At 39.8% G+C, this 26,284-nt stretch overlaps 1 protein-coding gene across 1 annotated transcript; it reads right to left on the minus strand.

Moving 5' to 3' along the window:
- Nucleotides 1-27: 27 nt before the first annotated feature.
- EHD4 (EH domain containing 4) lies at nucleotides 28-26,279 on the minus strand. Its single transcript, XM_086894279.1, has 6 exons — nucleotides 25,853-26,279; nucleotides 18,024-18,200; nucleotides 13,455-13,552; nucleotides 9,818-10,230; nucleotides 6,878-7,042; nucleotides 28-4,417 (listed from the first exon to the last, which is right to left on the minus strand). The coding sequence occupies exons 1-6, from the start codon at nucleotides 26,086-26,088 to the stop codon at nucleotides 3,881-3,883; spliced, it is 1,626 nt and encodes a 541-aa protein (XP_086750405.1). The 5' UTR covers nucleotides 26,089-26,279; the 3' UTR covers nucleotides 28-3,880.
- Nucleotides 26,280-26,284: the final 5 nt, after the last annotated feature.

Here is a 26,284-nt window from a genome sequence, read left to right on the forward strand (position 1 = left end):
CCAGAAAGAAGCACACAACCCAAAATCTCAGGTAGTTCAATATTAGTTTATTAAATCAGCAATTTTAAACACTGCTTTCTAAAAATGATTACAAAGCATATTAAAATATATTACAGTATCTGCAAAGAATTTACTGTGTAATGAAAGTGCAACAATAATGAACTTACAACTTTGTTTTCTTAGCTGGACAAACTGAAGCACACTGAACAGATCAAACCTTTCCTCAAAAAATCAGAGTGCCTTTTAAGTGAAAACAGTGTTTAACAAAAATATTAGAAAAGGTGAGCATGTGAAATGGAAAATTAAGTTCATGATCATTTTCTCAGTGCTAAGTTACACATATCCATCAAACCATACACCTCAAACTCTGCTTGAGATCCAACAATTTAAAGAGCCACCAAAATGAGTGCACATTATGAAGGGAAGGAAGTGTTAGACAGAAAAAGAGGGTGCATTTCAAGTGTTGGCAATAAACAATGTTGAAAGCCAGGGACCACATACCTGCTGCTTTGAGACCACATTCCATACAGATCCACACCCAATTAACAACTGGGACCTCACCCTGACTTAAAAATCTTTTTAAACTCTCCAATTTCAAGCTGTCACAGCTTTTAAGTCTCTCAATGTCCTGTACTGTGGTTATGAACCATAGGCCAACATTTTCTGTTGCAATCTACAACAAAAACTCCTAATTTCTGAAGGAATAGAACTAGGTTCACAAATTAAAACTGGGTTGTGGAATAGTTGGAGAAAAGATAAAAGCAGCAGTTTCTACTTTAGTTTAAGACAGTACTACATCAGTGGGCACAGATTCCACAGGATGAATTACAGATAGCTTTGAATGATCTTACAGAAAATGTTATTTTAATCCTAGGGATAAAATGTCCAGTCAATCCAACATCCTCATCCTTTCTTCATCCCCTCCCCTGAAAAGCAGCAACCTACTCCATCAGTTTAGCTGTGCAAGAAATTTCTGTTTAAAGTCCACATGAAATGTACTTTATTCCTATCATCTAAGAGTGATGCTAGTTCACTGTAACACATACCTAGAAATAAATACATTTATGTAGCTGTGGATCTGACCACAAAACACTTCTGTTTCTCCAGACAGCCAGAGAAAATCAACCTCTACTTCTATACATGCTTCATGCATTCATCCTTCAAATTCTACAGGAACACAAAGCAAAATACTACAACCCCATCTAGGCAAAATATTTTAACTTATCACCATGATGTATTTCAATTTGTCTGCCTTAAGACCAAGTTAGCATACTGTCACAGAGACTGAGGAAAAGGCTGTGCTCTCAACAGAACTAGAAAAATCAAATAAAGCCACTGAAACTATCCTGCTCTTCTCGCTGAAGGAGGATATTTCTAATGGCACGGGATCACATGGCTCCAATGTGCCTGGAGCGTCACCCCTGGAAGCTACACGGGGTGGGAACTCTGGCAGGAGCCCACCCCTGCAGCCCTGTGCTCCTGCAAAGCGAGGTAAGGCAGAGTCAGAAGATCAGCAGCTTCCTAGATCCTCTCACTACAGATCCTTCCTAGAACCTATACTACAGTAGTCACAATACAGAAGCTTGCATTCTTTCTCCTGGTGGCTTTCCTGATTAAGCCAGTCTCTAGTACTAAGCTGGTCAGTAGTGTATAAAGTGGTATTGACTGCAGACACCATCCACAAACAAACACACAGTACTAATTCTGCAGCCTTTTTCTTTTTCTTAACACCTGCAATCTCCATAGACTAATTTTTGTTCAATCAAAAATGAATTCCATAGAAAATAGTTACTCTGCAGATGTACAGTCACACAGGTAGGCGCAGCATCAAGTTTCACAGCTCTACTGAAGTGCACAGAGATGCACTAAGGTTAATTTGGCTCCTAATTTAGGTCTAACAGAAATAAAGTTGGTATGCTTGAATGACAGGAAAACCACCTAAGAATTAAAAAAAAAAAATAAATAAAAAAAGTATGAAGTCCTCAGAACAATTTAACTATGTCAGGACATCCTTGATACAGGCCCAGAAACCTGGCAAGGTAAAGGTGATGTTCTGCCATTACTTAAAATAGCATCATTGTTTTCCCATGGAAGAGCCCTGACAAAGTTCCTGGAAATTGCACCTCAGAATAGAACAGATGTGGAAAGATGAGAGGTCCAGAAAGATGTGAAGTATTAAACCTGACAACCTACAAATATATGATTTGAAAAAAAGAAGCTGAGGCTTTTCTTGGATAATGCACAAAACTGAACACGGAAGCGTGACTAAAACCTTAACTGGGAGACAATATCCGAACTATTTCCCTTCCCACCCCTATTGCAAGGATGTTAAAGCACTTTTTGGCTTGCTCTGTCTCAGAAGGCATTACTGCTGCCACTTACTGAGACTTAACAAAAAAAGTGCTCAAAACTACAGTACCTTTGATGTGTAGGGTCTTTCCTATGACAAATGGAATACAAATCAATTCCTTCTCATACACACAGACCAGAAATGACTGCCAAATTTGATTTTAGGAAAGAATTGGCCCTCCCTGGAAGACACAAGTTCACAGGGCCAAAGACTTGCCTTCTTTTAAGGTACTGATAAACATCAGTTGTAAGTAGACAGTATGTTCAATTTTGATTGTATGTTGCTGGAAAATAAATGTTTATTAAGCATCCATTCCTTTCATGGATTGTTTTCAATAAAGGAGTAATGTTTTCAATAAAGGAGTAATATTTGAGGGAATGAGTCTATCATTTATTACAATCAATGTAACAGTTCCTGTTAGCCTCCCCATCCTTCAAATCTGCTGCCATGGGAATTTAATCTCTCTTTTGTGGTTGTCAACCACACGTCGGCAAAAGAATTAAAAACTTCTCTTAAATATATATTAAAAAATACACAGACATAACTGTATAATTAGCTGTAAATAGAAATTAAATACCAAGGAAAATATCCTGAGACAATCTAATGTGCTTTGAAAAGGCTGACTTTGAGCAATACACTTCTTCTGAATAGAAAGTGCAGCTTAATTTCAATGCAAACATTTTTTTTTTTTTAGCTTAAGAAACCATTCCGCTGGCACTTTGAACCATTCAGAAATTCATTGTCTGCAGAGAAGCTAAGCTTAAACCGCAAAGGAAATTATAAATCCAAGGAACAAAGCAGATCTCATTTCTTCTAATGTTAACACTGAATGCATAGTGCTGTGTAAAACTGAAGAAGCTGCTCTTCAGATAAGACACAATGACAGATCAAAAAAGTAATTTTAGTATTTTGCAGTTCTATGTAGAATCAGAAGTTTTAAAACAAGTTTGCCCAAATTCTGAGCATGTACAAGACTCTTCTCATCACTCTTCTACTGTTTTCTAAATCTAATTAAACAATAAAAGGAAAAAAAGAAATTCCTTTTATATCAGCCTTTTCTTTGACTATATAGAGATGCTGACATTCACTCAATGGCTTAAGTACATTTCTAGCATCTAAATATTCCTTGCATAGGCAGGTGAATTTAACATTTTGAGCTTCAGTGTGCTATTTAGAATAGTTTGGAGACACTTAAGGTTGATCAGTATTTAGGTTTGGTGAAGGTCAGCAACTTTTATACGTGACATTTTCTGTTTTATGGTTGTAAAGGCAGTGAGATGTGGACACAGGAGTACAACATAATTTTCACCTTATGACAGAGCTATTATAAGGCACTTGTGATAAGCATGTCTGAGTGAAGGTCAGAAGGGACAGTGACATGAATGTTTCCCTGCTGCCATGCTTATAACTTCAGTAGCTTGCATGAAATGTGCTGTGAGGTTAAAGGATCTAAGCTTAACTTCAAATTTTGGTGTTTTCCACACCTTTCCTGTGGGATTTTCAAAATCCTCATTCTTCTCCTTGTACTGTTCATTCTGCTGTCTGGAAAGGTTTCCTGTGAGATGGTGGCACCAGGTGGGAAGGTAGCGTGCCAGGCAGTTCATATCCATCCAGTTTGATCTTGATGAGATGTTTTGCTAATGCAAACTCTTCATCATCCAACATCCCATCGCCATCACAGTCTGCAAGTTTCCAGATCTTGCCCAAGACGCTGTTGGGTAGTTTAGAAGTCACCATCTCCTTCTTTGCACTAATCCCAGATATTTTGCCATTGATTGGTGACAGAGTGTAGAAAATCTCATCGTAAGCAGGTTTATCTTTGGCAACAACCCACTCCTCTTCATCAGCTCCTTCCTTAGCACCTTCCCCATATCCATGGCCAAAAGGTCCTGCCATGGTGCCATCAAATGCTCCACCTTGTACCATCTCTGTGGGCATGTTGCTCTCTTCCTGTCTGATTAGGTTCATCAGGGAGGCAATTTTGTTGGCCAGCATGTTATCCACAGTTTCAATTAGCTTTGGTTTCAAAGAATGAAATTTAGTGAAGTCACAATTCTCCAACTGCTCCTGTGAATGACACAGTGACAGTAGTTAAAAACTATTCCAGTACACGAAAGTTTACAGTTTCCAGTAAACAAAAGTTTACAGAACCAGTGTCAAATTATTAAAATAATCAAGTATTAATTAAATTGAAGTGTCTTTTGAAGCTTTTTCTATAGCTGAAACTCCTCTTGAAGGAGAAACAAAAGTGACACATATGTACCATACAACAAATATATTTCATCAAACACACCAAGACAATTTTGCAACAGTGTATGAGTTTGTCTATTAAATTACATTTACAATAAAATTTTCAAGGTGCAGTGGATAAAACCACAGCAGTTGAATGTTGCCCAGCAACTTTCCATTTGGTGATTATTTTCCAAACATAAAAGAAAGTATGCAAGTAAATCCTCAGTCCTGCTAGCACTTTTGCAAGTGTTTAAAGTTAAAAATAAAATCAAATGTTTGCAGGACTGATCTGATTTTCTAGATTAGACTTCTCAGTTGTGGTTCTCAGGAAGAAGTGTCCTCTACCAATTAAGAAAAACTGAGTTAACAGCAGCAATGTTTTATAGTGGTGCTGCCAGAACTCACTAAGTCAGATGGTCCCTGCAGAATTTGTGGAGTTTTCATTCTCCTAGCACCAATGAGATGTTCACCTAGGTAATATGTACTATTCCAACACAAGCCCAAGCATGTTTTATACCACAGTGTTGGAAAATTAAAAATGCTTTAGGCAAGTATTACATTTTTTCTACATACAAAATGCTTGCCAAGAAGAGAAAGTTACAGTGGAAAAGGTTAAAAAAACCCAAACATCACCACCACTACCTCCCACCTTCTGTAAAATGATGTTAAATTGCTTTAACAAATCCCATCTATCACCTCAAGGAGCTGCTCCATTACTTATTAAAATGATCATGACATGAACCAAAGAAACCTGGAGCACTGAGTAAAAACAGCCAACCAACAACTCTATTCAGGTGACATTTATACACAATCACCTGATTTACAGCACCTGATCAGAGTAAATTTATGTAGTGCAATAAATCTCAGGAAGCAAAGGTCAACTTGCTATCGGTTTTGGCACAATTTTGTTTTCACACAGTTTTGCTCCTCATTACAGAAGTGACTGATCTCTCCTTGCTGCCATCTGCTGCTGAGGCTTATCTGACAGATACGGTAAGTTTGAAAGTTTCATTCAAATTTTGTTTCAACATTCAGATCTTACATTCTGCATCACAAACAAAAGCAGCAAGGGAAGAGAGAGTCAACCTTTGCCACAAAATCCCCTTTCAAAGCTTAACTCATGAAACCCTTCCAACAATCCTGCCTGTGAAAACTTGGCTAAAATACATCTTGTGCTTCATCTGTGATTTGCTATCTCATGCCAATACTTGATTCCCAGGTTAAATATCTTAGCTTATGAAAGAAACTTGTGCCTTCCTACAGATAATCAGGCAATCATCACTCCTGATGATTAGCTGTGCAAGTACCACATATATTGTCAGAATGACACATCTGGCAAACATCCTCTATCACACTTATGGCTAGTTCATTGTCAGAGCAAACTGCAGGCTCCTGATACCTTGTTCTTCAGCTTTCAAGCTCAATTATCCTCTAATTCAAAGTCCATTTAAGAAGCCTATGATCTGAGATACAAAAATTGCCAGTCGATGCTTGAAATCACTGATAACACAGCATTAGTTGTTTTTCTCAGGGATATTTTCTAAACAACTTATCTCAAATAAGAGACCAGAAATAAACAGAAAGTGACAGAAAATTGGTTGAAAGACTGCAGGATGTCCAAACGAGGAGGAGACAAAATGTATTTAAAAATTAGTTGTGGTTATAAACCAAGAACTTCTCTCTCCTTCAGAGAATACAATCTTAACAAGACAGGAAAAAAGCAAAAGACTATTTTCAGAAGCAAAAGGTTTTAAGCTGGACTTTTAAAGTAACACATTGCCTTTATTATTCATTGGGAAACAGTACCAGAAAAACAGGAACAAAGTAGAGTAAAAATGAATTTATGACTAAGGATATCTTCACCTACACAAATATTTGATACCATTCCCAAAATGATAAATATAACCACATTTAGGATTCAAAACAAGAAGCCCTTCCCTTAATCTCTGAGTGTTCACTGCCAATTTATTTGCACAAAGCCTTTAGTACTTTCTGCCAGGAGACACCAAGTACTGACTAAAAGGACAGAAGGTCAGATTCCTTATTCCTTATTTTCATATTCTTTATGTATTCCTGTATCAGTGAATGCACTCTAAGCAGGTTACCACTCTTTTGGTCTGTACCACTTCCAAGTCACTCTAATGTCTTATCAGTCAAATGACTGTCACCTCAACTGCTCTACTGCCAAAGACTCTAAACTGTAATGATGAGGTGCTCTGTTCTACCTTTTCCAATCTGGCAATCCTGCTACAAAGTTAAGAGTTATTCCAGTGAAATGGTAATCTACCATCTTACCTGCATTTTCTTGACTTCAGGGAAGTCCCCTGCTGAGATATGGTATTCCCTTTGTAGCTGGATGTAGATCTCTGGCAACTTGTTGATTAGTTCCTTCTTCTTGTTCTCCTTCCCAAATACAGAGGGCATCTCTTTTTTCAGATAGCTGATGATATAAGCATGAACCTAAAAAGAAGCAAAAGTGAAATCAGAACTACTGTTTACCAACACTTAACAGTAGTGTTCCTCACCTTGGTCATAAAAAGAAAACAGAAATACGTTTCCCTAAGGAAAGATATTATCAACTACTGTTTCTGGAACTTCGTGTTTACATGAACAGTTAGCTATCAGTTAGTTATTATTAGCTTTTGCTGCTTTCAGCATTCCTTTGAGAGGCAGAGAGAAAGGAAACACATTTCAAAGAAATACAGATGCACGCTTGCTGTTTTAAGGAGAAGCCTGGTACAGCATTCTGTGAGTACCAGCAGCAAGAGAAAAAGCAAGACCCCAGAACCCATGTCCTGACACTATACACAGAGCTCCAGCCATACTGCTCAATCTCTGTGATTTGTAACTCATCTGCCATTGTGGGAATCAATGGGATAACTCCTCCAGTAACCCAAGTATGCTAAGGCCAGGATGTCTATTTGAAGTGATATTGCATTCCCACCTATTTACTCACAGAAAAGTGAGTACCTATAGTCTGTATTTATGCAGCTGCCTATGCAGATGACAGAGGAGCCAGTTCCAATAGCAGCAGTGTGCCGTGGGGCTGCCTTGTGAAGCCCTAGGGAGAGAAGTAGAGCCTTTCCAGCTTATAAGGAAAGACATTAATTTAGGATGCCTTTAAACACATTGCCTTTTGCATTGCCATCAAATTTCCTATCCTTCCCACCTTCCTTATGCCTTTATTTTGAACCATTCATCTCCTCCCCCTTGCCATTCTCCTACCACCTTTCCCCACCAAAAGGATCTGTTTGGCCACAGAGCAAGTAATTCCAGAACAGAAACAGTGGTTGCACTTCCTAACTGAGGTGAGTTCACCTATCCAGCTCATTGTGTGGACACTGATGCTCATTTTGCACACAAGAGGGAAGGCACCAGGGCAGAGCCTTCTCTTAGAAGTAATGCGTGGCTACCACAACTTGATGTTATCAAACTGTCCTCCTAAGCTCTGACCTGGCCAGGACCATGGCAAACAAATGTCTTCCCACAACAGCACGTCTTTACAGATCTCAGGTCCTTGTTCACTTAAAAATAATGTAGCTGTCCACAAAACAGAAGTTACTTACAATTTTCACACACACAGAAAAAAAAAGAGTTAAAAATCAGGAATATCTATCAGACTGTTGAGCAATAAATTTCGAAAACTGAAGGAAGACAAACTACCATAAAAAAGCATCAGTAAAACAAATGATTGCTTTGGTGTTGTATAATACTTAATACCTACCAAACCATGACAGAATGTGCATTATAGCATTCTACACAAACCTTGCACAATCTGCACATGGCAGTTGCTTGCCCTTTCATTTCCCTACTTGTTAAGGAGGAAACAGAAAATAAATCTTTGCTTGAAAAAGAAAAGTGATGTAGGCGCTTTTTATGTGCACATCTTAAGTTCACAACTTTCACACAACAATGCTTCCTTATATCCAAAAAGAGTTATGCATTTTAATGGCAAATAAATTTACATTTCTTTAGAGGAGAAAAAACTCCAGCATAAAGAAGCATAAACCCATGAAATTTTCCAAGAGTATAGATACGAGTATTTATCCAGAACTACAGAATGGATTCAGTAAGGGCATTTTTTAGAGCATTTATAAATAATTGTAAGTAATTTTATGGATCTTATGTTTAAAATAATATTTCTATCAAACCCAGAAGAATATGTTTATAATTCATAAGCACTAACAGTTTCACATGTGTACTCTAAAGTGGCCTAAGGTCTGCCAGTAAGCACATGTGTTTCTTGTAGATAAGAACAGTCCCCATCTTCAAAATGGGATAGTGAGTCACAGGACATAGGGGGGAAAAAAAAAAAAGCCTAATGCCCAAATTTGACAGCGTGTTAAAAGTTTGCTTTTGTTTCTAGTTACCGTAAATGCTTTAGAAAACATTAAGAAGAGGGTAGCACAAAAATAGGGTAAAATAAACCCTAAACTCAATGCTATAAAAAGCAATTTTTGACTCTCAGTACTTCGAGAGCAGTTTGGAAGGCAGAAAAATGACACTGGATTACATTGCTGCTTTCCTGCAGATAAACAGTTTATTCCCCTTCCGTGACTGTCTAACATATCCCTACAAGCACTGAGCTCTGTATTTACCTTAATCCATTTTTATTTTACATTTCATAGGAATATCTAAAAATTACTCAACTGACACTCCTTCAATTATTGTAACAAATGAAAACAAAATGCTGCCAACATTTACAAAACAGACTGGATCTGAGTTTGCTGTGGGATCAGAGCAACTTTTAACACAACATCATTGTGATTTTAAATGGAATTTTTGGGGTGCCATAAAGCTCAGGCCACAAAAAAAATCTCCAAACCAACAGCCCTCCTGCAGCCCCAAAAAATAACCCCACCAAAAAAAACCCCCAAAAGTCTGTCTTCATATTCAGGAAGTTAAATAAGCCAACACAGGATGTGGTACACACCCCCAAACAAGTATTCATATACCAATGGAATTGCAAGTCCTCTTATTTTTGATTAGAAGTTCACATTAAAATGTGTTTCAAGGAAAATGCATTGATAACTGCATGGGAAATAAGAGTTCCTCTCTGCTCCCAATAGCTTTCTCCCCAGGTGACTACCTTTTCCTTGAAAAAGTGATAATCCAATCCAAGATTAAAAACTGTGCTAAAAATAAGTTTATAGCAAGAGAAAAATTGGGAAGGTTAAGAAAGGACATGCTGAGAGCAGCAGAGACTGCTCATTCAATTTTGTTCTCTTTTCTTACCTTTGCGAGTCTTGCCCTTTTAATCAGATCATTGAGTTTCCTCACAGCAGCCTTCTGCGGGAGACTCTGGATATCCCTGAAAAGATCCTGTGCCTCTGCTTCGAAGAGTCTTCGATTGTCTGTGTTTCGGAGAGGATGGGCCCAGAAGGAGCCGATGTAGACCCTCAGGACCTCTGGCGTGTCGATCACCTTTCCCAGGGACCACATCAGAGCACCGTAGACCCTCATCAGCTGCTGCGTGTCCACTTGGTCAGCCTTATTAAGCACCACTCGGATCTTGTCATCCTGGCCCCGGAACGCCTTAATGGCCTCTGAAAACTCATCAGATATATCCAGCTTATGGGCATCAAAAAGGAGGATGATTCGGTCAACCCTCTCAGCAAACCACTGGAGAACTTGGCAGAAGTCGTAGCCTGAAAGAAGAACACACCGTTACAGTCTTACCATACAGAAAAGTGAGTCTTGGAGAAGGCAGGGCTGGGGATAGAGAACAAGAAGATAACAGCCTCTACCTGGGGGCAAAAAGGAGATTTATTACTCAAGAGGACAGTATCAGTGGACAGGGAGGTCAGGACAACTGTATCCTGCATTTCCTTGGACCAGTCTCACTATTACCGCCTTTTGTTTTTTATCGCTGCCATTTTTTCTGTCTCACACCCACATTTGCCTCTTTCCAGGAGTCTGGTTCCAGCTCAGCACCCAAACTGAACAGGACTGTGGGGCTCTGATCACAATCTCTCCTCATCACTGCCAATACTGGTCACCTTGGTAGCACTGCTTATCTGAATTATCAAGGAAAATGGTGCCATGTGCAACCATTTTTGCAATTGCAAGCATTCCAGTGCAAGTCAGCAACCAGAAGTACTTGGATCTTAAAATCATTTTCAAACTCAGCTCTCTGTACTTTGCAGAATTTGCTGTTGTTTTTGCCACGGCAGACTAACAAAGTACAATTTACAAGTAACATGACTGCATTGCTGATGGCTTTGAGGACATGGCAGGTTACAGAACATGAGCAATGACCTTTCTGATCACCTGAAACAAGCTTTATCACGTTCTAAAGGAAAGCCTATTCATAGCAGCTGTCTAATTGCTTTTACGGGTTCAGCTGGTACCTAATCCACACAACAAACTATTCAGGAACTCCTTATTCAGAAGTGACACATCTAATCCATAGAGTCACCACTGGTGATACACCTTCGGGTTTGGCATGGATGTGACTCATCTAGTATGAGTAAGGAACAGCAAAGATTGTACTGGCAGCTTTTTGCTTTTTTAAAAAAAAACAATATCCATTTTCCCCTGAACTCTTTACCCATACTTTTTGAAATACTTGCCTTCATACCACCCAATCATGAATGAAACACCCTCTCCCTTCCTAAAAGGGGTTCCTCCCTACATCCTGCCACTCGTTTTCCCTTCCAAATCTTGCAGACCACACAGGCATTTCTGTCTGCAAGGGCGTGAACATCACCAGGGATGCCACAGAAGCAGGACAGGGCTGGGCATTGTATGACCATGGGACAATGCTGGCACACATCTGCATATTCTCCTCCAGACACTTACACTGCCCCTGAACTGACAGGCAGGAAGCTTCTGGCACAGCCTCCTGCTGACAACAGGAGCGGGAAAGGTGTGTCTTGAGACATCTTTGAATGTTGCCCTCTGTGTATATTTTTGACCCTTCAAGAAATCAGCTCCCTCATCTGTGGCCTGGATGCTTTCCAGAGTTAAAAATAGAGCATGCTGGGAAATTGTGCATGCCCTCTAATTTTACACAGTCCCTTTACTGTTTTCATGCATGTTAAAATGAAAGCTAATATTTGAGTCCTCTCTTGGTTTCAGAAGGCTTCAACTTACTCCTAGTCATACCTGTCAATTCACTCATAGGTAAATAGTTAAGTAGTAGCTAGCGAGATGGGAAAAAAACACCAACAGCAAAGAGACAAGGTCTTACTCTGAGGCCCTGCAATGTTGATTCTTCCATCAAACATTTTTAATAAGAAAAGCTGCAGCTTACAAACGTTAGACACAAGCTAAAGTTCTAGAAAGCAGAACCCTCTCTGACTGAGATGCATTCAGAAACAAGAAAGCATCTTGTACAATCCTACTTATTTGCACACAATAATTTAGAACATCATCAAAGCAACTCAAACTTCAAAATGTGCTAAATTAGACTTACAGCATTAATATGTTTAAGTCAGACTGACTCCTTCAGGAAGTAGGTCAGACAAAGCTTGCTGTGTGCAGCATCACAGGAGAAGTCAAGTTTGTGCTCCACAAAACCACCTATATGCAAACTGAATTAGCAGCCCAAAAGCCATTTACAGGAAATGTATCTGACAGTGCAGTGTTTCAGCCAAGGCTGAGTGTTGTAATTTCTAATCATGATAGTGTGGAATATGAGCATGTAATAAAATGCCTGGGTGCTTGTAGATGATTTCTTGTATGCTGATGTCTAAGCATACGAAACCTTTATTTAACCTGCCCTCAAAGCCTGGGACACTAAGAGAACAGTGCTTTAAAGCCAACTCCCAAAACCTCATATTTGGTACAACCACACAACTATGAGTAATAAAGAGGACAAAACATCACTGGACAAAGAATCCAGAAGCATCTGGTAGACCAGTTTACTAGGTACACATAATTAATATTATAGTCCTAAGAAATGAGTCCCTTATTCTGTCAGTTTATTATAAAGACAAGACTATTGTTGCATAGCCATCATATATTTTGTGCTTGTATCAGGATTTCCTCAAAAAATTGATTTTCCTAAAAAAATCCCAGGTCTGACACGTTAAAGAACTGTTTATTTCTTCTGACAGAGACATGAAACACAAGTTTCCATTTCTTAAGCAAAAGTCTGAAAACAGAGGGCAGCATAAGCCACACCCTGCATCACCACCATTTACAACTCCACAGAAAAGTGACATGCACTTAAATGCATCTGAGGAATGCAAGGAAGAAAGTTGTTTACATTATACTGTTCTGTTTAAATAATTTCTCCAGACAAGCGAATGTTTAAAACAGCTTGATAAACAGTGCTCAGTTCTCTGCAGAATTTTCATATTATTAAAAATATTCTCATTTGCTCTTTCTCCTTCTACCATTTGACTTCCTCTTTTGACTGTATTATTTTATGGCATGACTGAGCAACCTGAAAAAGCAACTCCAGCAACTGTGTCCACAAAAAACCCACTTTATTTATAGCCTCACCCCTGAATTTTTCAGACATCACCTACCTACAGCTATTATGAAACATTTCTTCATTCATGAACTTCAGTAGTATATATGAGTCATTATTACTTCATGGAAAGCAATTAAAATGGTGAAAATACAGCTTTTTCTCAGGAGTGACAGAGCACTAATTAGTCAACAGACCATGCAACTGTAGCCATTTGCAGCCCTAGCAGCAGGATGACAGAAATACCAACCCCCACCAGCTTCCAAGAGAAAAAATTCCAAAGTGACATCCAGCCTTACAATATAGGTTGTACAGGGCTTGCAGTACAAAAGTATGGGACAGACCACCATACAGTACCACTAAAACAGGCTCCCCAAAGATTAGGATGCTGATTTGTCCAGTAGAGCAGAAAAAATTTAGTGAGCTTGGTTACTATAAACCTCTGCAACTCACCTCTGCTGATGCGCTGCTTCTCTCCAGAGAGGATGCCAGGGCTGTCAATGATACTGATGCTCTTCAGGACCTCGTTTGGTAGCTGAGAACACATGAACCTGCAGGAAAGGAGGGAAAAAACCCATTAACAATAGCTCTAGCTCATATGCAGATTGTCCCTTGAGAGCTCCCCATTATATATCTGATTTTAGAAAGACTCAAGTGAGATGCAAAAAAGTTTCTGAATCCTGGCAATCCTCTGTGTTTTGCAATCGTACATGTTAAAGAAAAATTATGAAGGGAGCTTCTCAAAAAAGAAAACACATGGAAACCTTATAGAACTGTACTGACTGATAGTGATAGATATATAGATAAGTGCTGATAAGACTTCAAATTTTGTAAGAGCTGACAACTTGGGCTTTAAATGCAACATTAAAAAGACTTCATCAAACCACCATTTTGCTAGGACCAAAATTAGTACACACAAGGGAAAATTCTTCATGTACTCCAGCTAATGTCCAAACTGAATGACTGAAAGGGGGAGCAAGCAGAAAGCCATACTGACAATATGTTTATGTCCCAGTCCCTGCCACATCTCCCTCTCACCTGATTTAGCGGTGTTTGAGGGACCCCTACTCCCTAACCCACCACTCTCCTCAGCTGGGGCACCAGTGAAAAACACCAGTGTTTCTTTCTCCCACAAACCCAGCCAAAAAACTATCACACTGCCAGAAGCAAGAGTTCAAGTTACACACAGTATGCTCTAAACAATAACCTCCTGCCTCTGCAACAGGAGGCAAATTCAATAGTGGTATTAGGGAAAAATAAATAATTCACGAGGACTCTGAGAGCTGTGCAGAACACTTGGTGTGTCACATGCAAGCTACAATCATGCTTCTGGGATAGCTAATGACTGAAGAACTTCACTGCCCTCCATCATAACCTGCATTAAAGAGATTTGCATAAGAGTTTAATCTTCTTATCAGGAAGCAGCTGAAGATACTAAGGAGCACACAGAGTAACCCACCCTCCTGTGAGGCTGCCCCACACAGGGTGAAGCTGCAGCCTCAGGCTCCAAGATGAGGCAGCCCTGCCTCAACCCAGGGCTTCACACTGCCGCAAAAAACAGGGTATCACAGACAGGAAACCGTAGCTGTGCTAAGATCAAATGAGACCTTTAAGGCCTTGGATGATCTGAGTCAGGAACAGTTCAGCCAGTCAAATATCACAAAATGTAAACTATATCAAAGTATAGATGGTATTTTATACAATATAAATTATTCAAAGGAAATTGGGAAGAAAAGAAGTCCTAACACCTCACTTCACCTTGCACCTGCAAGAGACCCTGTAGCAATGAGCCTTTAACAAAAGCACACAGTGTGCCTTCCTAGATGGAACAGAAATGGCAGCACCACCTGCGTCTCTCCCTGAAACCCAAAGGGGCATAAGGAAACAGCAGCCATCTGAGCCTGCTAGAAACAGAGGGTATGGAAACATCATGTAAAACGTATTGTTTGTTTCAGTGTGTATAGAATATGTTTTCTATATTACATATATATTCTATATATATATATAATATATTTTCTATACCAGGTATAGAAAATACCTTGTATCTCAAGAAAACTCTTCCTCTTGAAAGTTTTCTACTAGCTTAAGAAATATTTTTGAAAGAGCAGTGAGGTATTATCTGAGGAAATTACATTATTTGAACTTGCCAAAACCTAAAGGCAGTGCTATGTGAACGCAAACACATTACGTGAAAACATAATGGATGTGCACAAGTGACAAAGAAAATACAATTAATCATGTGAGCCATTACAAAAATACATACATCACTAGTATCTACAGCATGAAGTAGCATTCATAAATTTGGAAGTGTGAAGACTGAATTTTCTTGTATATCTTTTCTTATCACTCTCATCCAACCTTAGAAAGTCCAGTGCTTGTTCAGTATCAGCAAGATGTTTCTAGACCTATTTCATGGGGAGAAAGGCACTGTTATGCCAGCTGAACAATACAGCAGTGTATTGAGTCAGGCACCACCCAAACTGGGAAAGACTATGTGAGAAAATGGAGAATTACAGGCCTCAGACACTGCCATCTTTGCAGCAGTCATTAGTGACAATGGGAGGAGGAAAGTACATGGTAAACATAGGAAATAGGAGCATGAACTCAGAATTAACTGCTTGTTAGCTTCTAGAACATGTCCATAAGATAAAGATGAACGATGGGTTAAAAATCTTGCCTCAGACTAATACTTTAGACAACTTAAAACAGTAATGATAGTGGTATTTGAATATCCCTTTTCAACACTGAGACTTATTTCTTAACATATCACTTCATGCAGGTCATGTAAGTGCTGCATCATAAAAAGCAAAACTACCATCCACCTGAATGACAGACTTAAAAAAGGGCTGCAAAAACAGTTGTATGAATGAGATTACTGTAATTTCTTACGACACATCAAAGTAGACTAGGACTATACATTTTTTCTCAGCAGCACATATTTATTTACATGCTTTTCTGGTATAATGCAGTATTCTTCCCTCACCAGCATCCAAGGGCTAGGACACTAGGTCCTGTCTTCCCTCCATTTCCTCCCCAACTTTTCTTAAAAGTATAAGGGTAAGTAAGAGATCAATAGAAGAACACCTCCCACAAGCAGTGAGATACAGGGGGAAATTAGAAGGGGTCATGGAAAAAGACAAAAGCAAGGTAACATCAATAAATTACTGCAGCTAATTACTAAGTACAAGCCTTGATTGTGATACCATGTTCTTGTTTGTTTCATTTTTTCCATTACCTCAGTCCCTGTTTCCTGTCATTTTGATTGTTACACTTGGATGAAAAGGGCACTCAACTTCACAGTCTAAGTGTTCACAGCCTTAAGTTCCTCCATAAAACAAAACACTAGGATTGGGAAAGCATTTAAAAAATAAAATGGGGAGGGGGATGGGATGGGAGGAAGCAGACAAAAGTCTTTTAAGGCAGGAGTGAAAAATGCAGTATCAGATAAAAAGAACTGTCAGCATGGAAAATGAGAGAAGGCAAAGTAAAATATATACTATGACTACAGGTAACCTGGTAGGAAATTAAAGATACTGAAGCCTAAGACAATTCCATCTAGCTGAAGTCATAAAGAGAAAGGAGTGGGTAAGCTTTGAAAAATGCTAGGGAAAGATAAGCACCTAGATTTCTGCTGAATAACTAACGAGTAAAAGTGACTGTTGGGGAAGATAAGGGTGCTCACAGCACCTCAATACAACAATATCACAGTGACCAAAAGAAATGGAATCATTTAGTCAGTTGCTTTGAAAGTACATCTTTCTAGCTAGCAAATAATCCCGCCTGCATAACAGTCGGAACCTGACACAACTAGTTAGATGATTTAGGCAAAAAATTACATTGCCACTCACCCAAACAAACACATATCACTATTAAATGTTCTGTGCAAATATTTGAATATTATGCAAAATACAATTTATATAATTTGTAAGTATATTAATTTTTTGTAGAGAGAGCACCATGGTGAGGAAAGGGAAAAACAGAACAGTGATCTGGAAGACAGAATGCAGCCAATCACCTCAAAATTGTTATTTAAAATGGGACCTGACTATAGCTTCCCACAGTGCATATTCTTATCTCTGCAAAACGATAACCAAGCCAACTGTAAGCAGCTATAAACTTTCTTTGAATAAGCACAGCAAGAGATAAAACTGTACATTATGAACTTTTAACACGCATGCCAGTATTTATCAGCCAAACAGGAAAGTTTATTGTTAAAAAGAACCAATTTAGATTAATTGGCTTGCAAAGTGAGGCCTCCATGTCAAGCTACCATCAAATACAGGAAGAAAACAAGGTGATTTCTCAGACAATAAGAATGGAGTTATTAGTAACTAACTTTCAACTGGAAATATTTAGCATGCTACTTAAGTTTACTGTCAAAATACTCACAGCCCCTGGGCAACGATTCCCTTTCTACAAATACACAGCAGAAGCTAACACTATCTCCCCAGTCTATGGGAAGTACCTGAACACCAGGTAGCTGATATTAAACACTTAACAGACTGAATTTTTATTTTATCATGGGGCACATTTGAATCTTCTCCATTCTTGTAGGTCTTTTTACATTTCCCAGCAATTTACAACTTAAAAAAACTATACCAAGACATCCAGTGAAATCAGTGGAAACGAACAAGATAGCACCAAAGGGAAAACATTTGTTCCCTTTTTTTTTTTTTTTCAATGGTAGTTTTTAATAACAGTACTAACTTATCAGTTTTAATGAGTAGAATTTTTGCATAAACTTATCCCAAGTTCCACCTGGCATCATGCCTCACAAACAAGTCACACAGTGGATCATTTCTACAGTTTTCTGTGAACTGGTTTTAACAACTATTTTCTATTCAGATAACTCAGTATCTCTATCATAATGCCACCCTACCTAGTACTGCCTTTTTTTTATTTAATTCACCTGAACTGCCACCACTCCTGCTTGTATCTGAATATTTATTCCATGCTGTTCAAAACAGAACATGTCGAAATTTAAATGTAATCATCAGAAGACAGAAAGCAAGATGGTCTCACCTGTTCAGGAAAGCATTTCCAAAGCGGCCGAGTTTCCGGAATGGCTTCTTGGGATCAACAACCAGGGCATTTCCAGGAACATTTCCTTCTGTTTCTCCATACATTACAGCAATAAAGGAATCGGTGGTAGGCTCTGGCCCAATCCGCATGCCTGGAAAGTCTTGCTCGAGCAGGTATCTGGAGGTGGAGAACACATAAATGTATTTATACACAATAGGGATCCATGGCAAAAGCAAATCCCTACCATTTGCTTGAAATTTCCCAAGGATATACCTATTCTCTAAGAGTAAGATTACATTTACCTGCATTTCATTATTTCTGTTAACTTGGGAAGGAGGGAGGGAACTGCATTAGTTTTTCACAACATCTAGGTTAAGGGATAAAGTAAACCCCTTTACAAAGACAATGTGGAAAGCATTCCCTCAAATGCAGCACCTCAACCATTTAAGTGTATGCTTCTACCAAAGATTTGAGTGCTGTAGGTTACACTACAACACACGGCTGCTTTTCTGAGTGATTCCAAGCCTATAGCAGTGCTGCTGGTACAAAAAGGGAATGGTTTGAAGCTGCACGTGAGCAGATTCAGTTGGCTGACAGATCTAACCCTTCAATTAACTCAGTATGATCTCACTGACTTTAACTTATCCTATCAGAGGCAAAGAGAACCATCATGAGACAGTAGAATTTTGTATGTTTGGGAGCAAGAAATTTTTTTTTTTCTTTTGACTTGCACATGAAAAATTCATTGTTACTTAAGACAGATCTTCAGAAATTTAGGCCCAACAATAAAGTACTTCCAAAAAGCATCGAGTCAGGTATTGCTAAAACACCAGAAACCATCTTGCACCTCCCTTTGCACAGTCCACTGAGAGAAGACATAGCACATACTCAGAGGGCTTTGACTTTCCAGACAACAAGGTCTGAAATGAATTGTGTATTTAAGTATTAAAACTTAATGGAACCAGGGCATTTATTTACATAAAAAGCCTGCCTGCATCCCTTCAAGGCCTGCAAGAGCAAAGTAAAAACAGCTCCAAGTCCTTCGAGCAAGCCTCTCTCTAGCACGCGTTCGATGAGAATTGCCAACCTTCACAGAAACACAGACAACACTGCTTAACTTTAAAGCATGATTGTTATTTGCCTCAGTCACAACAGCACCATCTTGGTGCTCAAGACTAAAACAAAGTGTTTTCAATGTCATCCTGCAGTTCTTAAAAAAACCCCCACAATTTTAATAAATTCAGCTATTTACAGAATCAAAACTGGATTTACATGAGGATTCTTCTTCAGGCACAGGCAGTGGTCCTGCCAACAATGACAGTACTAGTTATGTTTTAGTGCATTTATATGAAAACTGCTCTTTTAATAAAAGTTTATTCTGGACTTAATCCAACAGTACCTATTCTGCTATAATTTCCTAAATCAATACTGATTTGAGAGGACTTGCTGACTGCTTCTGCTGCAAAAACATTTTACCTAGCATCTATATTTGCTGAACAATCTCTGTCTTCAAATAAAGTACCCAAACATTCACAAACTTTACAGATCAGTGCACAGAAGCTGAATTTAAGGAACGAAATACATGTTACAAATTTCAAAGACTGTTTTCCACTAGCCTTAGCAATCTAGCTCCCATTAGTTCAACCTATGATCAGGGAGCATGAAACAGTTATTTACATGAGATTTCCTGTAGCTTTCTGCTTCCAAAAAAATAAATTAAAAAAATGCCAATGCTAAAATTTTTGAGGAAAGAGGAACATAAGAACAATCATGCCAGAACATGCCAACATCAATCTGTTTTATCTCTAGAATAAGCTGTACCTAATGCACTGTGACAGGGAAATAAAACTGACCACTCTCCAAAAGCAAATGAAACAACACCCAAACTTCCCTGCCCACACAGGTGTGTAATATGCAGATCCCTCACTGTACAAATTAGATCATGAAATTATCTAAATGAAATGAAGACAAAACTTTAATTCCTCACCAGGTGAACCCTTCATGGAAATCCAGGATTTTCAAGCGTTGTGGCAAACAGCAGAACATCTGAAACACCAAAGTGTGTTCCCACCTCTTCACAGAATATCACTGCAGACCAAAGTTCTCTAAAACAGGACATCAAGGCAAACTCACAAGAGCCACCAAGATTTTCCTGATTGGAGTTATCCACAACTTTGATTTTAAAAGATCAATTATATTTCTGCCTCCTAAAATAAGGTTTTAAACTTGCCATGATAAAACGTTCTATTTCTAACGTTGCTTCTCCTCATTGTCCTCCTTTTAAAAGAGTAAGGGTCTCTAAGAGGCTTGTAAATAAGCTCTTCTCTTGATAAAAATTGCCATTCCCAGGCTTCTGCTGACAGAGGCAGCAACTCGCAAGCTGACAGACAACATATACAAGGTGCTCCAAGAGCAGCAGTAAAGAATATATTGTTTATATATTGTTGAATATAATGTATATTCAATATACATACATTGAATCAAATACACAGGAGTGAAGTTCCACATCCAGGTCAAGGAGAACTACATGGTGGGATCTGAATGCAGGAGCAGACACCTCCTGAGTAACAGGATAATTGCCATCTGTTGTAAACTCACCAATTATGGCATGATTATGGAAATTTAGTGATGGTCTTTTAGATGCATAAAATAGTAATTTCATGGCCCACTCATGAATTTGCTGCATGTTTAGAGCTATGGAGTACCTTTCATGATTTCCAACATCTCTTTTTGCTGCTCTGAAGTCAATTGTGCAAATTCAGATTAGCTGTTTATGGAAATTACTAAACCAGAATAAAGTGCTACTGAAATGCAATGATACTCCCAAGTTAATGTCATAAAGGCAGTTTTAAAAAACAGTCTTTTATAGTGATAAGAATCCAGGAAGGCAAGACCTCCTTCCAAATACCAAGCCCCACCCAACAGTCATAATGCTCTGCCTGGTACAACTATTTAACAGACACAGGGATCACTCTGCAGCACAGGTATTTTCCATTAAGATTGGCTCACAACTGCACATCAAGAATTAGTACAGACTAAAATAAACCTCTTCTTGAGCACTGGCTGTGCTCAAGTGTGATGGGTTTGGCTGGGACAATAACTGCTATGTGGCTGTGTTTTGGATCTGTGCTGAAAAGCGTTAACAATACAGGGATGTCCTCATTACCCCTGAACAGCACTTACACAGAATCTCGGGCTTTTCTGCTCACCCCACCCATGAACAGAGTTAGGAGGGGACACAGCTGGGACAGCTGATCCCAACTGACCCAAGGGATGTCCTGTACCATTTGGCTCCATGCTTAGCACGTAAAGCTAGGGGAAGAAGGAAGAAGGAGACACTTGGAATGATAGCATTTTCTCTTCCCACGTTACTGTTACGTATGATGAGAGAGCGCTGCTTCCCTGGGAACACCTGAATACCTGCCTCCCCATGGAAAGTAGTGAATGATTTCCTTGCTTTGCCTTGCCTATGATGCTTTTACTGTAGCTACTAAACTGCCTTTATCTCAAGTTTTCTCACTTTCAGCATTCTGATTCTCTCCTCCATCTGGCTGCACAGGGTGTGAGTGGCTGTGTGGTGCTTGGTTGCAAGCTGGAGCTGTGAGGTGGGCTAAGCCACAACACACTGTAATCACACTTCTCAGCAAGGAAAACCAATTTTACTTACTCACACAAAAGGTAAGAGTAGTCTTCTGTAAATTGAAAAGCTGCCAATGTTTCTGTACCAAATGCTACATTAGCACAGGAAAATACCTGGATTTTCAGCATCTGCAACTACATGCTCTTCTCAGGAATTTTCAGCAGAGAAGGAGTTCAAAAAGGTTCACAGGAAGAATGCTTAAAAATAACCAATGCCCCAAAGACAGTCTAGATCAAACAACAGACATCCTGTTGATTCTTCTCTCTTTGTTTTTACCTGGGCTATAACCCTTCAGCTTTGCCAATAAACATTCATCTATGTTCCTCTGCAAGATGTATAGCCAGACTATGGAAAACTAATTGACAAAGTTCCAGAGATAGAAAAGATTACTCACAGTGGAAGACACTCATTAGCATCTGAAGTCTAAATGCCTTAGCTAGGGCACATTAATGCACAAAAGCAAGTGAGCTGGACAGAGCAGCACTGAACAGGGATACCCTGTGATGTACTGGGAGATAAACTCTTGGCTCCTTTTTAGGCTGTCCACCTCCATACTACATACTGCACCAAGTATTCTGCTTCTTATTTATTTTTTTTTAACACAGCAAAACTTGCAGACTGTTTTAGAGTAAGAATTCCACTCTAAATAACTCAAAGTTTTCATGCAGAGCTAGTGAAGGAGCTACAGCTTTCACCCAAAGAAATTAAGAGGGACCCTCTTCCCACTTCACCCCCGAAGAAACAGATGCAGCTGCAGAAGTGATTGCACACTACTTGCAGACTCCAGATATTATGCATACAAAAGAGTGCTTTCACAAAAGTCAATCCTGGCTGAGTTAAATAGCAGGAAGTTTACAATTTTTAACCTCTGAGTAATACCTGCAAGCAAAGTAAAAACACAGCCTGGCAATCTGAGGAATTTACTTCTGCTTTGTCTCATGTTTTCTTAAAACAAAATCAGTCTCCTACACTTTTAAAACAGAATGAAAGAAACTGCCTATTTGCATTGACTACCTCCTATCTCTTTTTCATACAGTACAATTCTCCTCTCCTGTCCCTCCTTTCCCCACTCTTTTTCCTAAAACAGGCATGAGAAATTGAGACAATTACAGAAGCTGTAATTGTAATTGTAAGATAATAACTGTCTTTCATCATACTCCTACTTCATTAAACACAGTTGGACAGGCATTAATATTTAGATGTATTTGTTTGAATTGTCAGAATTGTCAAATATATGAATAAAACTATCACCACACTACACCTTAGACAGAAAAACTGACTGGTTTCACTGCATTGTTCCAAGTGCTAAAGCGGATAAACAGCACTGAGTGAAAAAACAGAAGAGCTGTTAGAAACCTGGAAGTGTTTGTTTGCATATCTTAATCCCCAGGGACATTTAGTCACTGGTACATCGGTGTTTTCCATAAAGACTTAGTGGAAGGAACTGGGTGGATATGGATGTGTCAGAGGTATGAAAATGTGAAGTTCTCACGATAATGTCTCAATCAAAGTAAATCCCAAATGAATATTTGACAGCTAAACAGAATTGTTATGTTCACACATAAACCCAATAGTAAACACTTAGGTAGACCTGATGCCCTCCTGACTATGAAGTCAAGAAATGTGAACAAAGGCACTCTTAATTATCTTAAGCAGTTTTTAATTATTTATTTAAGATTTTAAATTATGTTTTCCTATTAAAAGGTTTGGAGGAATACATCCCCTATAGCTTTACTTCATTCTAAGGAAACCCACAATAAATATAGGATTATAACCATCTTGAGAGGGTATGACATTTTTCCATGTGAAATTCAGCCTACCAGGTGGGAAATTTATTTCTGACTGACCTGGACACTGTAACATTTTCCCGTGTATTCTTCCAAGTCTTGCACACAGAATACAAGAACTTCTCTTTTTTTTTTTTGCCCTTCTTTTCTCCCCTAAATTGGATTTTGAGTAACAGTCGCTGTGACACAATTGCCTACGTTGCTGCCCATATTCAATTGAGCACTTTTAATGCTGATTCAGCCAGTTATTATCTATGCTATAGATAACACTGAGGTAATGAGTATTGATCACAGTGAGATCCTTCAGAAGCAATAAAAGTTATTCTGCTACAGATTCAGACTCTACAGTCAATGCCTGTCTTTTCCAATACCTTGCACAAGATTAAACTGCTCTGCAAGCTACCTAAAATCAGCACAGCAAAAAGGGGTAAGAGGGTAAAAATAAGGGCACATCATAGTAGAACCCACCTCTTGTATCGTCAGGTATTTTAATAAAACACATAAGAAAACATCTTTGAAAACTTTATCTCTGTCAAAATTGTCTGGGCATCTTCATCTGGCACTGACAAATAAAAAAAAAAATAATAAAAAAAAAAAAGCTGGCAAGAGCTGTAATAAAGTATAGGTCTTCTCTCATTCAGACTGTGTGTTGCAATCAGAGAACGCTTTTGCTCAGTTTTGTTACAGCGATAACAAGTTACTCACAGAGCAACAGTAGTAAAAATACACCTAAGGCACTGCAAGGAATATCAATGTCTCTAAGCACAATACTGACTTGCACTTCAGTCAAATATGGGCAGCTAGAAAGGACAGAAAAGATGAATGTCCATAAATCAAGAACCTGTGTTCTCAACTAAGGCAAACTGTCTCAGGAGGGGAGAGACAGAGTTTTCTATGAATTGCAAATAACAGAACAACTGTTCTGCTGACAGGCAGGTATACACATATTTGTGACCATTCTGCCTCCCTCTGTATTACCTGTGTTCTCCCTTGTCCCTGCCTCCCTCTGTATTACCTGTGTTCTCCCTTGTCCATAAGGCAAGTAAAAACACTTATCTGGAAATATATACAGACTAACAAGGCAACTATAATTTTAAAGAAGAAAATGAATGAGTATACCTAGAGAAATGTTGGAAAAATTGAAACCAACAACCCCTCCTTCCCTCACCACCTTGTGACTGTCTGCCGAGATCTTAAAATTAAGTTTATTTTCTTTGAATTACAGCCTTACTTTTATTTTAAAAATATTCCTCTGAGAAACACCTCTTTTTATGTGTTTGGGGAATTCAGCAATAATCAGTTGATTATTAAGAAACCATGTTCAATTTCAAGCTTTCAATTAGCTAGCTGTGAAACCTGAAAAGACACATGATTAGTTCTGTAAACATCTGGAAAGCTCTCAGGTGATTAAAGGTAAACATCCGTCTTCAATGGAGAGGGGAGGTAGGTATTTTGCACTGCAAGAGGAAAAGAGCGTTCTGGAAAGGCTGCCTGTAATCTTTGGAACTGAAAGATAAGCATTTGTAAATTTTACAGAAGGAGTATAATGAAGTTCAGATATAAGCAGGTCAAAAAGTGAACCAAGCGACCTCTCAGTGTCTTTTGCAGAGTTGGGCAAAACCTTAGACTGCTTTTTAAGGGGCATGTGAGAGAGAAACTCAAACATATGCAAAATATTTACAGATTGACACTATTGTGCTTCAGCTTCCTTAAAATCAGTTCATAAGAAACTTACAAATAAGGAATACAGGAAAGACAGAAAATACTACAACAGGAACAACACAGCTAAGCTGCCTTAGTAGTGACACTGCTTCTTCAATGCAATTGATTTAAAAAAAGGCACATGGAAGGGAAGATTTCCAGACACCACGTGTTTTTTGCCCAAAACTCTTGCCACGTTACTCTTCCATGATCACATCCGATCTGTGCATTAAGCTACTTTCGGGAAAGAAAGGGAAGGAGATAAGGTTAAGTGATCCCTCACGGCCAGCGCAGTCATACCGTTTCAGCACGAAGCCCCTGCTTTTCCCCTGAAAGAACTCAGGGAATAAAAGAACTAAGAGGAAGTAGACAGCGGGGTTACACTTTCTCTGCAGAACATGAAACAGAGATAATATTCTTGAACAGGAAGCAAGCGGCGAGCTACAGAGCCTGTAACAGGCTCGGGAGCGGCACCATCCTCGGCAGGAGAGCGGGCAGGCTCCAGCCCTGTCACGGGCAGGGCGCTGCCCGGCCTCGGCCGCAGCCCGGCAGGGATTTCCCGCAGGCAGCACCGCCCCGCCGGGCGGGCAGCGGGGGTCACCGAGCTCCCCGGGCGGGCAGCGGGGGTCACCGAGCTCCCCGGGCGGGCAGCGGGGGTCACCGAGCTCCCCGGGCGGGGCCCGCACACCGCGGTCACCTACCGGATGAAGGTGGTCTTGCCGGTGCTGTACTGCCCCACCAGCAGCACCATGGGCTTGTTCTCGAAGTCGGCGTCCTCCAGGGCGGGCGAGTGGAACTCATGGAAGCGGTAGTGCTCCTCCAGCGGCAGCAGCTTGCGGAGGTACAGGTCCCGCAGCCCGCCGGTCACCGTCTGCACCACGTCGGTGCCGCCGCCGCGCTCCCGCCCGCCGCCCTGCTTCCCCAGCCAGCTGAACATCCCGCCGCCGTCCCGCTGCCACAGCCACTGCCACAGCCACTGTCACTGCCACAGCCACTGTCACTGCCACAGCCTCTGCCACCGCCACTGCCTCAGCCACTGCCAGCGCCGCGGGCCCGCCCCGGCCCGGCCCGGCCTCGCGAGAGGCGGTGCCAGCAGCGCTCCCCTCAGCCGGGCGGGGCCCATCTCCCTGCAG

This window comes from Cyanistes caeruleus, chromosome 6 (assembly GCF_971803275.1).
Source record: "Cyanistes caeruleus chromosome 6, bCyaCae1.hap1.1, whole genome shotgun sequence".
NCBI classification, from domain to species: domain Eukaryota; kingdom Metazoa; phylum Chordata; class Aves; order Passeriformes; family Paridae; genus Cyanistes; species Cyanistes caeruleus.